The sequence below is a fragment of the Typopeltis vanoorti genome, chromosome 21 (assembly GCF_054136105.1).
Source record: "Typopeltis vanoorti isolate ZY-2024b chromosome 21, IOZ_Tvanoo_1.0, whole genome shotgun sequence".
Lineage (NCBI taxonomy): Eukaryota > Metazoa > Arthropoda > Arachnida > Uropygi > Thelyphonidae > Typopeltis > Typopeltis vanoorti.
In genome coordinates this window covers 51450299-51464326 of record NC_143569.1, presented here as the reverse complement: position 1 = coordinate 51464326, position 14028 = coordinate 51450299, and the positions used below count along the sequence as shown (strand labels likewise).

Here is a 14028-nt window from a genome sequence, read left to right as displayed (position 1 = left end):
TAGTACTTTTAAGTAGCTAATCTTTCCTAACTTTTTAATACATACAAATTTATTATTTTTTTAAATAAGTTAGGAAATTTATTGACCTTTTTTAGTTGTCTTACATTAGCTACTTAGGTGGCACCTTTTGGAATTGTCAGTTATTGTTTAATTAGCTTTTTACATGTACTGAAGATGCCTGTGATACTCAGGCGAAAATTCTACTAATAAATAATATTTTATGTGAGTTAATTCCGTTATTATAATTTTAGTTAATATCTAATACTCTCTCTGCTTTAACTGAAATTGATTCTCATCATGTTCATTGATTATGGTCCCATAGCATTAACAGTTCGAAATAAGAATGGATTTATTCCCTTCACTCAATTACATTAATCATTTAGCATGGCACATTTTGTTATTGTGAACTTTTAATTAAACATCTGCAAATACTTTAAAACTTTGCATGCAAATTAATGTAAAATAAAAACATTATTTTACAAGAACTTTGTGGGTTAATTGCACTATATTTGTTGACCTGGCTACAGTACTAAATATTCTAGGTTTCTAATCTTTTGTGACTTAAGTATGTATATTTTTTTTTAAAAAAGTATTCTTGATTTCTGTTAAGTTGCTTTGTGAAAATTTTAAAAAAAAATGCTTTTAGGTTTGTCATACACAATTCGCAATTCAATGAATTCACAAAATATTCTTGAAAATGGGTAGTTTTCTTACTGTAGTTGAAAAACAATTTATTATTTTTTTTTATCCTTATTTATTTATTCATTTTATTGTGTTAACTTTGTAAAGTATTTTTAAGTGCTGTGCATTCTTTACATCTCCAGACTTGCTCTCTCTGTTAGGCTAGTTAATTTAAAAAAAAAAAAATGCTATGATGCCACAAATGTTTTGATACAGTGTGGAAGCAGCTGAATGGTTAAACATTTAATATCATATTAAACTTAACTGTTTTATAATTTACTTATATTTTTATTGCAGCCTAATCGAGATCATTTTAGCTCTACAAGTCATCCTCTGCCAACTCCAATTAGCAGACCTAGGTCTTATAGTTCTTCTACTAACCATTCGGGCGAATCTTTACCCCATTATCATAAAGCTCCAGGTTCTGAAAGAGAGGATAGAGAAGTATGTTAATTTTCCTACAGAACTTTGAATATTGGAAAATGGTTTTGGCTCTTTTTTTATATTGACAGTTTAAGAGAATTCGGAGATTGATATGAATTGTTAATATTTGGTAAATACCAGATTTTCTTTATTCAGATAATCTATTTCCCACTAGTAAGTTGGAAACTCTGAAAAATAATCTGTACCAATTACTTTGCTTATGATCCTAGACAACTTAAATTACTTGGCAATTTGTTTATAAACTGTGGTTGCACTTGATTTTGAAAATACTAGTTTCATATTTCACATGACTGAGTCTTAAAGTTGCTGTTGGATTAGATTTCACTTAAATTTTACTGCTTACAATAGTTAGGCATATCAACTATTGCAGCAAAAACTGCCATCTTTTCTTGAAACTTATATGGTTTGTAAACTTTAGTTTAAATCCATTCCTGTAAAGTTTCTTTAAATACCTTATCTATAAGATAAGTCTATATGAAATCTCAAATATCCAAGTACGCCTTTTTATGTGTTTTCTTGTTGTTTAATGGCTGCAAATATATATTTGACATGTATGTTGCCAGAGTGTCTTTTGATGAATCCACACAGGCAGAATCCACATGTTATAGATATGAACACTTGATCCTTCTATAGTATAGTTGATAACATGCATCCTTACTTAAAAAGACCTAAATTCACATTCTTTTGGGAGGCCATTAATTTTTATTCTTCCCACACACACACACACACACACACACACACACACAAGTGAGACTTGAATAGGCAGAAGGGTTTTATTTCTGTGAAACGGTTGTTTTTCCTCCTGCAAGCAAGCAAATTGTCCTAAAAAAATGGTTTAAAGGCATAATTCTTAGCTGATTCATTTAGTGTGGAGGTATATGACCAGTATTCCTTTCTTAATCATCCCCATAGAGTTGACTTGCCCTGCAGTGGCTGAAGATGGCTGTTATAGATAGGATAGGTAGCCATGCATTTAATTGCTAAATAATTATCCTGCCATTCAGAATTTTCCACCTTGGGCATAGCAACTTCAGAATGGAAAACAGTTGTCATGCTTCTTGAATTGCTGTGACATATAAATATGTTCATTAATAAATTTTCTTTTGTATATAATAATAAAATGCTGAAGACCTGTTCTTAGATGATATACTATTTGCAAATTTTGATTATTCAAATCATGTTGGGCTGGGGAAAAGATGACGAATCTTCATTATTTTGAACACTACTTTTAAAATAATGCTATCATAGTATGTGGAGTTGCCCCTTCCTCCTGGAATCTGTAATATTGTTCATTTTTGTCAAGCACAGAAGTACATTCAGAGCTCGCCTGCAAAATCTTAGATCCGGTCAACAAAGAATGATACATTTAGATGGGGGGGGGGAACCTTTTAACATCCAGAAAGTGCAAAATAGTATTCTAGTATATCTCAGTATTTTCTTCTTGATTTCAAGTGAATTTGTGAAATCTTGAAATATTGCTATAGATCCAATGCCATCCTTTTTGTAATGCGAATCCTACTGATAAAAGGTTGTAAACCTATTGCACGTATAGTACTGTGGATGGGCTAAACAATCCAGTTCTCCTACCTAGAAACAAACATGGAAATTTTTTCGAGCCTCTAGTAAGCAAATTGGTAGTATTTCACTGGGTAACAGTCTTCTACCACCTAAAAACTTTCACAAACATCCATGCCCAGAGTGGAATTTAAACCTACAGCCTGTTGGTTGGAGTGGAGATATTGCCTTCCTATCCAATCAATAGGTAAGAGAGAAAGAATTTATAGTCCAACCAAGTGAAAAAAAAAAAAACTTTCAACATCTGTCTCTGATCCAAAACATTTTAATAAGGTGATACACCTTTTCACTACTTGCATATGGGAAATGACTTCTGCATTAATTCAGCTCAGTATCTCTTCTGGGCCTAGCTCTCACTGATGAGATCTCATTAAAGGTTGAAACCAATCTGAGTAATAGTCCTTCCAGTAATGCATAGCATTATACATGTCCAAAAAGGATATGTGCTTTGTATTATGGGATACTGAGGCAATTGATGTGAGGTCATTAGTCTCTGTATACAAGTAGCCCTGTAAATTTTGTTTGCTAACATATAGATAAAGGATTAAACCAAGAATAAATGTAATTACTTGGCATATTTAGTTTATCAACACCATTAATCCTTCAGCTAACAAAACTGCTTAAACTAGTTACAGTAGTATACATAAGCTGTCTTGTTTCTCTTGAGTTTGTGTGTAATATTTGAACCTGATGTAGTTGTATATACTTGGATGTGATAAGCATGTATTGTTGAACCTTTGGTTTGGTAGAGATCTTAGTACTCCATGCAACCTTTCATCTGTTTAATGTTGGTGATTTGCAAGATATGCTTTCAATCTCAGCAGAGAACAAACAAGTATTCTCTGCTGAGATTGAAAGCATATTTTAGCAAAACAAGTGTTCTCTGCCAGGTCAGCAGGAAAAAGACCCAGAGGAAGACCAAGATATAGGTGGATTGATGTAGTAAAAAGTGCCTTAGAAGACAGAAATATAAGACCTGATAATGTCTTGACAGGTAACAGACTGATTTGGAAGAAAATTATAGATAGGAAGTTAGTAATGATGTAAATTTTTCATGTAGTACTATCATATCCTGTACACCTCTTGAGAGTATATATCAGGAATTTATGATGATGATGCTTTCAATCTCTGGCACTCATAATTTTAAAAAATTCTGCATGATGCAATGTATTGTTTTACTTGGCAACATTTTGATAGCAAACTTATTCCTAAATGTCTCATGACAGTGAAAATGAATCTTCTTGACATAATTCAATGTTAGTATGCTCACTCACTCATGCACAAATGGGCGGAAAGTTATGTGACTATGATCATATATCATATCGTGCACTCTGAATATGTTTACTTCTCCACACTTAGTCATATGCATGTTATTTACCATATCTCCAAGTACTATTACTAGGGTTTATATGATAAATGGGTAAATTATTGGTGGAAATTGCTAATGTTGCTTTTTCTTTTGGTTTATTTTTGTTTCTAATTATCAGATTCATAATGTAATTGAGATGTCCTGCAACAAGTACAACTGACCTTTTCTCCATTTACCAAATTATAAGTTTTATCTCCTTTGATTTCATCAGCATTGGCATCTTTCATTGATTACTGCCTTGTAGTTATATACAGTAATCTATTTATCTAACATTTGAATCGGAACAACAAGTTCGAATAATCGAAAGGTCAGATAATTGAAGTACTATTATGGTGCTGTATGAAGAAGTCGGTTGACATGCCAGGGTCATTATTTTGAAAGTTAGATAAATGGTAGCTGTCTGGCTGGCTGTGGTGGGGGGATGGGGTATTATTTCAGGTTAAAGTGTAGATATGAGAGTTGCAAAGGATTCGAAATTTATTATTTTAGCTGAAACCAATAATGACCTGAGAGATGGAAAGTATTGATGGGGGTGGGATGAAAGAGGTTATGGAAGCAGCAAAAAAAAAAAAAAAAGTGAGAAGGTGAAGTTTGGGAGTCTGCTGCCACACTGTGATGTGGTGAACTGAGAAGGAGAGCAATGATAGCTAATGAATCAATACACAGGTTGTGCAGAAAGAATGATGTAGAGTTTGTGGATCCAGGGCCTGAGTTTGATAGATGGAAAGATTTGTACAATGCTAATAGACTGCACTTAAATGTATTCGGAGTTAGGTGTCTAGAGCAAGCTTTATTCGCTGAGTATGGAAGCAGTGTCAGGAAAAAATAAAGAAATTAGGGCAGATGTGAACAAATTTATGTGAAGGCTCCCATGAAGCGAATGAGTGTAAATGAACCAAAAATGCAGCATATAGTCTCACAGACAATATCGAATGGGATAGTCAATTCAGGATGTAAAGGTGGTTGCAGGCCTAAAGGGATGCAATAGTTTCTATATACTAATGCTAGAATCATCAGGAATAAGAGGGAGGAGTTGTTGGCATTGGCTAGTGCAACCCTGCCAAACATTATAGGCATTAATGAGACTATACTAACAGCAGATGACCTAGTCACAACAATAGAATGTGATGGATTTAATATTTTCAGGGAAGATAGAGTAGGTAGGACAGGGGAATAGGGTACTATTGATAATAGCAGATGAATTTGCAGCCAACAAGAGTAGGAGTTAGTCAAGCATATGGCAGTTCTTTTGAGTTACTGTGGTGTGAGATTGAAGCCAATAGGACAAAACATGAAATTGTCTCCTGCTATAGACTGGGATGGGTGGTGCAGGGATGATGTGGAAGATATGCATCAGCAGATTAGTATGAGTGTAAGTTGAGTAATTATTATGGTGACTTCAACTTCAGAGACATAGATCGAAAGGAGGAAAGAACACATGACAGGAAGGAAATGGAATTTATATACAGTTACTGAGAGATAATTACTTCGAGGAGAATGTGACAGAGGGCACTTGGAGTATGAGAGTGTTGAATCTTTTTATAGGTCTTCTGAACTGTAAACCAAGGTGGCTACATTGCCTCGAGTTGGTGAAAGTGATCATGTGATTTTGACTTAGGAGGTAGCAAAACATGTGAAAATTCAAGCGAGGAAGGGATATATATGGAATTACAAGGCAGGTGATTATGATACACTTAGGAGGCGGGTTGAAGCAGTAATAAAAATCTGCAAGAGAAGGATGTTTGCAGTGCATGGGGGATTGTCAAGGGGTATCTGGAAGGAGCAATATCACACTGTATATCCCCAGATTGGGAAAGTAAATCAGGTAGGAGTTAAATCGATGAGTAATATCATTAAGCAAAAGCTGCAAAAAAAAACGTTGTGAAGGATATATATAGAGCCTCCGTAGCTCAGTCGGTATAGATGAAGCCGTTTGGTCGGAATGATCTGGGTTCGACGCACATCTACAGATGTAGGATACACCGGGAGGCATAGGGCTAACCACCTTATCCTCCAGGTATGGTTATGAAGTCCAAGAATACTTGGAAAGGTCGTGGGCATTTAAGTGCCTGTTAGGACCACTTGGTAGGATAGGTTAGGAGAATATATAAGGAAAAAGATGACAAGCTAACTCATGAGCAGTACAAGGAACAACCAAAAAAAAAAAAAAAAAGGGGTGACTAGCATGGTAAGGAAGGTAAAATCAGATTATGAGTAGAAGTTTGTCGAACAGGAGAAAGGAAATACTCTATATGTGACAAATTGGAGGAAGAATAACTGTGGAAGGACAACTTTCATGAGTGTAGATGGTAGAGAGAGATAACAGGCAGATGAAATTCTTGAGCTACTGAGTGACCGTTTTGCAAGGATATATCATCTAAGTGAAGATATTGTTATGCAGAGATGACGTGGCTTGATGTGAGAACAGAAATTGATGAATTGGAGGTACCTAGGATATTGCAGAATCTGAATGCAAATACAGCTGTAGGTTTGGTGGGATATCAGCTTGTGATTTTAGAGAATGTGCAGGGAAAGTGGCGATGCCATTAAGTCTCAGCTGTAGCAATGGGGCAAAATAATTCTTTTGCACAAAGGAGGATCTAAGTCTGTTGTAGTAAATTATAGACTAATCAGTATCTAAGGAGCTGTGGCAAAGGTACTCAAAAAGTTAGTCAAAAAGAGAAATCAGGAATGTGTGGATAAGAATATGATACTCTCAGGAGCAGCACAGCTTTGTGAATGGTTGGTAATGCCTTAGTTGAAAGTAGAGCAGGAGCATAGACCCCAGGAGTAAGGAAATTGGAAGTGATGAAGCCCCTTACTGCGACATATATCAGTTTACTAGTAACTGAATAGCCATCCAGGAAACTGTCTGGCTATTCAGTTTTAAAGGATGGAAAGCATACCATAAGCTAGTAAAGTCCTCTCTGTTAGACCTAATCATATATCCAGAAAATATCAAAAATGATCATATGTGCTTGATGTGTTATAGAAACATGGTAGACAATAATATTTAGATAATAAGGGAAATTAGACTTTATTAACAACACCTATATATTTTGTTCACTGTAACATGAGCATTATTCAGGGAGAAGGTAAAAGAAATGGTTGCAGCATTCAAAACATTAACACAAAAATGAATCAAACAGTATGAGTATACTTAATATTTAAAAAAAAAAAAATATGAAAAATTTATAAAGGCTACTTCCCAAAACGTGGAGATAGACATGCAGTCTGTTTGGTGAAAATTACATTGATAATGCAGGGTTTCGTATGTTTCAAGGAATAGATGGTCAAATTTAAATCTACTGTAGTCTAATATCTTTGTCTTATCCCATGAGAAGTTTTATGTAAGTTTAGGAGCCTTTAGATGTGTGATGAATTGGTATTAAAAATTAGTTTAATATTTGAATGTTGTAACCAATTTCTGCTCTCTCTCTCTCCCTGAATGATGCTCATGTTATGGTGGGCGAAATACATAGCAGTTGTTAATAAATTCTAATTTCCCTTATATGTATTAAACTGTTTTTTAAAGTATTATTATACTACATAAGTTTCTTGAAATATTTCTGTGACTTCTATCCAAAGGTTAATAATGTTGGCAAGAAGATTCATTATGTATCGAGTGGCAGAATCCATCTTGGTGGTCACTATTGATTGATGGACCTCCACACAATGAAAGAAATTGACTGTTGATTGCCTTTTCATTATTTTTGAGAGGACTGAGGTAAGAGAGTAGTTTGGTAGACTTCCCCTCCCCCTTTCTTTGGAACAGGATAAATATAGGTTTGCTTTCAAGCTATAGAGTATATGTTTCACAAACATGGAGGATTGCAAAAACAATATGGGATATGTGAATTCGAGTGCATGATTTGAGGGAGAGGGCATAAGGATCAAAAGACTTGTTAGTCCATCTATCAAGGATTCTTTTGATGTTTTCTGGCAGTAAACTAGGGGGGGGGGACATGCAATGAACTGTTCTTGGGGTTTATGACATTTACAAAAGCTTGGGAACCTATAGAAAATCAGTAACCATGAGGTGGCTAATTTTTTTTTGTTCTTTTTTATTTTTATTATTTATTAATTTATTTTTTGCATAATCTGGAAAACTTTTTTCTAGTCACCAAACGGGGAACTTTTTCAAGCCACTTCAGGCATCCAGCAAGCAGAGTATAGTTTCACATTGAATGATGACATTCATTTTCCACCACAAAAGACATTCACGAACATCCATGCCTATAGAAGGAATTTGAATCCACAGCTTGCTGGTTGAAGAGCAGAAATGCTCTAGTCAGCCAACCAGTCTAATGTATTGTGGTATAGTGAGATTAATATGCTCTGGACTGGTGTTGGAGGAGAATAACAAAAATTTTGGAATGTGCAATGTACCATCTAGATGCGTGAAAGAGATGTAACATGAAAGTGCACAAATTGTATCCTGTAGCCTTTACAAAGAGTCCAGAAGACTTAAATTCCAGCCGAGAAAAAGTAAGTTTTCTGCACTTCAACCTCTCATTGTCTGATTTTTATTATTATTATTAATTTTTTATTTTGCCAGTGCTTAGAGCTGTAGTATAGACAGTTACTTTTTTTCTTTTTTTTTTTCGTGGACTGCCTTGGCACATATGTTTGGAGAATTTGGATAAATTAATTGTGGAAAGGTACAAAGAAGGATGACAAAGATGGTTTCAGGACTGTACAATTTTGGCTATGAGGATTGGCTGAGGGAATGTGGACTGCAGAGTTTGGTGGATAGAAGAAGGAGAGGTGATATGATTGAGACTCTTAAACTGTTGAGAGGTGGTTACAGGGTTGGCACTGGGGAGTTCTTTTGCTTGGTTGAACAGTGAGAAGGAGTGATGACAAGAGGCCATCCCTGTAAGTTACAAAAGGAAACTGTGAGCAAGAGGATGAGGAGTGGTTTCTTTGCATGGAGGGTGGTTGAACCATGGAATGCATTGCCTTATGGAGTGGTGAGAGCGAGAACGGTCAATGAGTTTAAGGAGTGGTATGATAGACTTTGTGTTTCTTAAGGGGGGGGACCTCCCCTCGATGAGTCTTGACAGACTTTATGTTCTTAGGAAGAACCTCCCACGATGAGTCTTTTGACTCCATGGAGGCCTGAATAATAATAATAATCAGTAGATTTAGATGATAGGATTGGGGAGGAGAATGGAGTGAGTAGTCTTCAGTCCAGTAAGAATTATTCATTTAGGCAGTATAGTTGTTCAGATCAGGCTAGTGAAAACCATAATTATGAAATAAATCACCAAGGTCATCCCACTTGGGCACAACTACCAATAGAACACAAAGAAACTTGGATAAGGTTATGGTCTGAATTACCAAGAGCCAAAGGTGCTGGGGTGGTGGTGATTGTTATCTGTTCTTCTAGTAGATAGATAGATGAACAATTTGTGCTTGATCATTGCTGATTATAAATACTGGAGCTTTAAGTTTATAATTGCCGTGTTGAACTGGATGTGCACCTTTGAGATATTCCTTTTGTAAGTTCCATTTGCTGGTCTGTTCTGTGCTCTAGTGCCCTGTTTATTTTACCAGGTTGAGACCTATCAGATTTAAGTGTTGTCTAAATAAGTATCAAATTGAGACTTCACATTTCGGAGTTGGAAAGAGTGGGGTTGAGAACTAGTAATTTCTTGTTTTATTAGTATAATTTATTTAAAATTTTGATTTGTATTAAAATTTTAAAAAATATATTTAACTTCAAAAGTTCAGTTTTTTTTTTATATATATATTTTTTAAACTGATTTCTTGGAGGCACAACTTTTTTTAGTACTCTTTCAACTGATATAAATTGTTGCCTTGGTTGGCCAAATGGATGAATAGATAAACCAGCAAGCTGTGGATTTAAATTCCACTGTAATATCGATGTTCATGAAAGTTATTAAAGAGGTAGGTGCATTATCATCAAGTATAAGACCAACCTACTTATTGGAAGACTGAAGTGGCTTGGAAAAAATTTCATTTCTGATCAGATTCCCCAGATTATTTAACTTTTAGCATATTCACAGTACTATGAGAGTGGTCTGAAAAGTTCTCGGCCTAACAATGAAAAAAATGAATTTATAATTTCAAAATTATTTTTATTTTTCAACATAATCTCTCTTACATTTATTCCAGCGATGCTCCAGCACCATTATCCTATCCCGTTCCAATAGTTGTTCTCAGTGAGATCTGCAAAATACCCCTCTACAGCTGCAATCACCTCTTGATTCAAAGAAAAACGCTGACTAGCGAGGAAGAGTTTTAGTTCTGGGAAGAGATAGAAGTCAGAGGGAGCGAAATCTGGGGAATAGGGTGAATTTTCAACAATTCATAGTGCAGATCCCTTAATTGTCACATTGCCAAAACACCTTTGTGAGCAGGTGCATTGTCCTGATGAAAGATGATTTTTTTCTTCTGCAAACTGGGTCTTTTCTCATGAATTTTTTCGTCTAGTCTGGTTAAAAGATCAGAATAATATTCCCCCGGTTATTGTTTTACCCTTTTCAATATAATAAATAAACAATACCTTTAAATGCCTTTAGCATTCCAAAACACCAATGCCATGACCTTTCCTGCTGATGAACCGACTTTGTCTTCTTTGGCATTGAATATCCGTCTTCTGTTTTGACTGCTATTTGGATTCTGGTGTGTAATGGTGAATCCAAGTCTCAACCATAGTAATAAATCTACGCACAAAATCAGCTTTATTCTTGTTAAAATGCTCTAAGCACTGTTCAGAGATTTTCATGCAAGTGCATCACCCATCTTGTGCAAAGCTTTTTCATTTGCAATTCTACATGCAAAATATATCATGCACTTTCTTTTGAAATGCCTATAATCTCAGCAATTTCATGCATTTTGACTCACTGGTCACCCAATACCATATCATGCACTTGATCAATGATTTCTGGTAGTGTTAGACTTTTTTGGACGTCCTTCACGTGTATCATCTTCAAGGCTGGTAGGGCCACGTTTAAACTCTGCAGCCCATTTGCTAATTGTTGAAAATGAAGGAGAAAAGCACCCATAAACTTTTATGAACTTCGAATGAATTTCTTTTGGCGTTAAACCTTCTTTTACAAAGAATTTTATAACTGCACGATACTCAATTTCATCCATTTCAAAGGATACAGACAACACTTTTGCTTCAGACAGCTCTATAAAACAAACTACGTGATAGAACACATGGATGCTTATGACAGATGTACCAACTTAGGAAAAAAAATCTTGCTGATAGTGTTGCCATCTATGGTGGAGGCCGAGAACTTTTTTCAGATCATCCTCGTATGCCATGTAGGTTATCAACATTTCGTAGGCAGTAATGATTTTTAAAAAAAAATTCTACATTTGGTTTTGCCTATTTTGCAAGAGGAAGAAAACTATTCTGCGGTGATGGGGGGGGGGGGGGGGGTAGGACTCTCCCTTCTCTATCTAAGACTGCTGAACTTATTCCTGCCGGGATGGGGGGGGGGGAATCACATCGATGATGTGATTCCTTTCACAAGTAGTTCAAACCTATAGTACATTAACACTGTATTGGACAGAAACTTCTTAGCATTGTACTTTTTAAGAAATACTTAAAAGAGAAGTTCCAGAAAACAGTAGTAGAATAATGTATGAAATGGAAGAAAAATTTGTTTTGTGAGTTTGGAGTTGAACTTTAAAGAAATGTTGAATGGTAGTCACATGTGCTTTTAACAGAAAATGCAAGTAACAGAACCTGAACATCTTTGTGAAAGAGAGCAGAGTGTATTGATGAGGGCTTAGCATTAATCAGTGTGTTTACGTTCTTCTGTATTAGTCAGATTTTTTGGGTGCTCTTTAAGGGCACAGCCCAAATTTTTTATTTTTATTGTCATTTTTTAGTTAAATGATTTGTATTTTATATAGAGTTAATTACTATACTGAAGTAAGATAATGCCTTGTGCAAAAGAATAAAAAAAAAACTAATTATTTGAATTCTGAGGGAGAAATAGCTATGATGTGTTTATGGCAAGAGAGGTTATGGTTATCACAAGAAGAGATTTGGGTATTGTCAAAAATAAGACTATGCAGTGGGGGGGGTCAAAAAATAAAACAAGGGATTGTGATTTACTAGCTTTGAAATTAACAAGATTATCAACACTGCCTTGAATAGTATAATAAATTTAGTTTAATCCTTTATCCAAGTGTGAGCAAACAAAGTTTGCGCCTGAAAGTATCTTCAGGACTGGGGTAGGGTGGTACAACACCAGGGCAGCTCCTTGCAAAGGCGGAGCAAGCTACCAACACTCCTATCTCAGTATCTCCCATAATGCAAAACACATTTCCTTGCAGATATGTCTAATATTATGCATTAAGGGAAGGGCCACTACCCAGACTAGTTTCAACCTTTATTGAGGTATCTTCAGTGGGAGCCAGGCCCATGTGGAGATACCAGGCAGAAGCATTAGCAGGTCATCTCAACCTATAGGAGTTGCTAAATGCAATACCTGCTAATGCTTCTGCCTGGTATCTCCACTTGGGCCTGGCTCCCACTGAAGAGACCTCAATAAAGGTCGAAACTAGTCTGGGTAGTGGCCCTTCCCTTAATGCATAACATTAGACATATCTGCAAGGAAATGTGTTTTGCATTATGGGAGATACTGAGATAGGAGTGTTGGTAGCTTGCTCCGCCTTTGCAAGGAGCTGTCCTGGTGTTGTACCACCTTACCCCAGTCCTGAAGATACTTTCAGGTGTAAACTTTGTTTGCTCACACTTGGATAAAGGATTAAACTAAATTTATTATACTCTAACCAAGTGAAAAATAAACTTTCAACATGTATTGAATAGTGATTTGGAGAGAGAATTTAGAATTGTAGAAATTGATGTTCTGGAAGTTTGATTGATTTGAGGAGTTCAGTGTACTGTCATCAGCAAAACGTGGATTAGATTTGCAATCCATTAGAGATGATTATATAGAATATAGATATATAGAAATAACAGAGTGGATGAAAAAACAGAGCCTTATAGAACGCATTTTTGAAAATTATGGAGACAACTACTCTGTTTGAATAAAAACTTTAGTTGAATATAACTAAAATCTACATTTGACGTTTCGACCTTTATGTCAAGGTCATCTTCTGGCACATACAACTATACACAGAAAAACAAGCAACACTACAATCAAACTGGTTTGTTAAAGATATTGACCAACTGCTACAACAATTGTTGGCCTGACCTCTGGTGAAAAAAAAAATTAATTAAATAAAAAAATATATATATATATAAAAAATATAAAAAAATTATACATGAAATTATACATTATGGTTTTCTTAGTGTTCAGGACATTAGAAAACCATACAGAACAATCTCACAAAAACAGAATTAGCAGCAATTAAGTCATTAAAAGCCAAACAAAACAATAATAATAAAAACAAAAGCAGATAAAGGCAATGCCACTGTTGTCCTTGACAGGTCAACATACGTACTTCAAATGAATCAACTAGTAGCCGATAACAACACATACAAAATGGTAAATTATAACCCAACAAAAAGGATAAAGGATCACACAGAGAAACTACTCAAGTCTGTCACTTCCTGGCCACCAGACACGGTTAAAAAACTCAAACCCCACTATGCCCCCTCCCCCCAAGAATATATGGGGTCCAGAAAATGCACAAACAAAACATGACCTTCGACCAATCGTGGAAGGAATAGACAGTCCCGATTACCACTTAGCCAAGAAATTAGCGGCAACACTCAAGTAGTTGGTAGGTCATTCCCCCTCCTACATAAAAAAAAAAACACTTTATAAACAAAATTAAAAACATAACACTCAACAAAGACGACTTATTAGTCAGTTTCGATGTTTCTGCCCTTTTCACTAATGTCCCCATCAATGATGCAATTCTCCTACTACAGAACAAATTTCCGCCCGACATTACAGCCCTCTTTGCCACGTACTACAGTCTAGTTACTTCATGTGGCAAAA

The 14028-nt window shown here is 35.5% G+C and overlaps 1 protein-coding gene across 3 annotated transcripts in view; it reads left to right on the top strand.

The window, feature by feature from the left end:
- unk (RING finger protein unk) overlaps nucleotides 1–14028 on the top strand; it is a 343825-nt gene that overhangs the window by 228977 nt on the left and 100820 nt on the right. For 2 of the 3 annotated variants that reach the window (XM_090411597.1, XM_090411600.1), the window contains one exon: nucleotides 979–1125. The exons of the other annotated variant lie outside the window; for it this stretch is intronic. In XM_090411597.1, the coding sequence (XP_090267723.1) occupies nucleotides 979–1125 (147 nt within the window). The remainder of the gene's footprint in view (nucleotides 1–978; nucleotides 1126–14028) is intronic. 3 annotated transcript variants of the gene reach the window in all.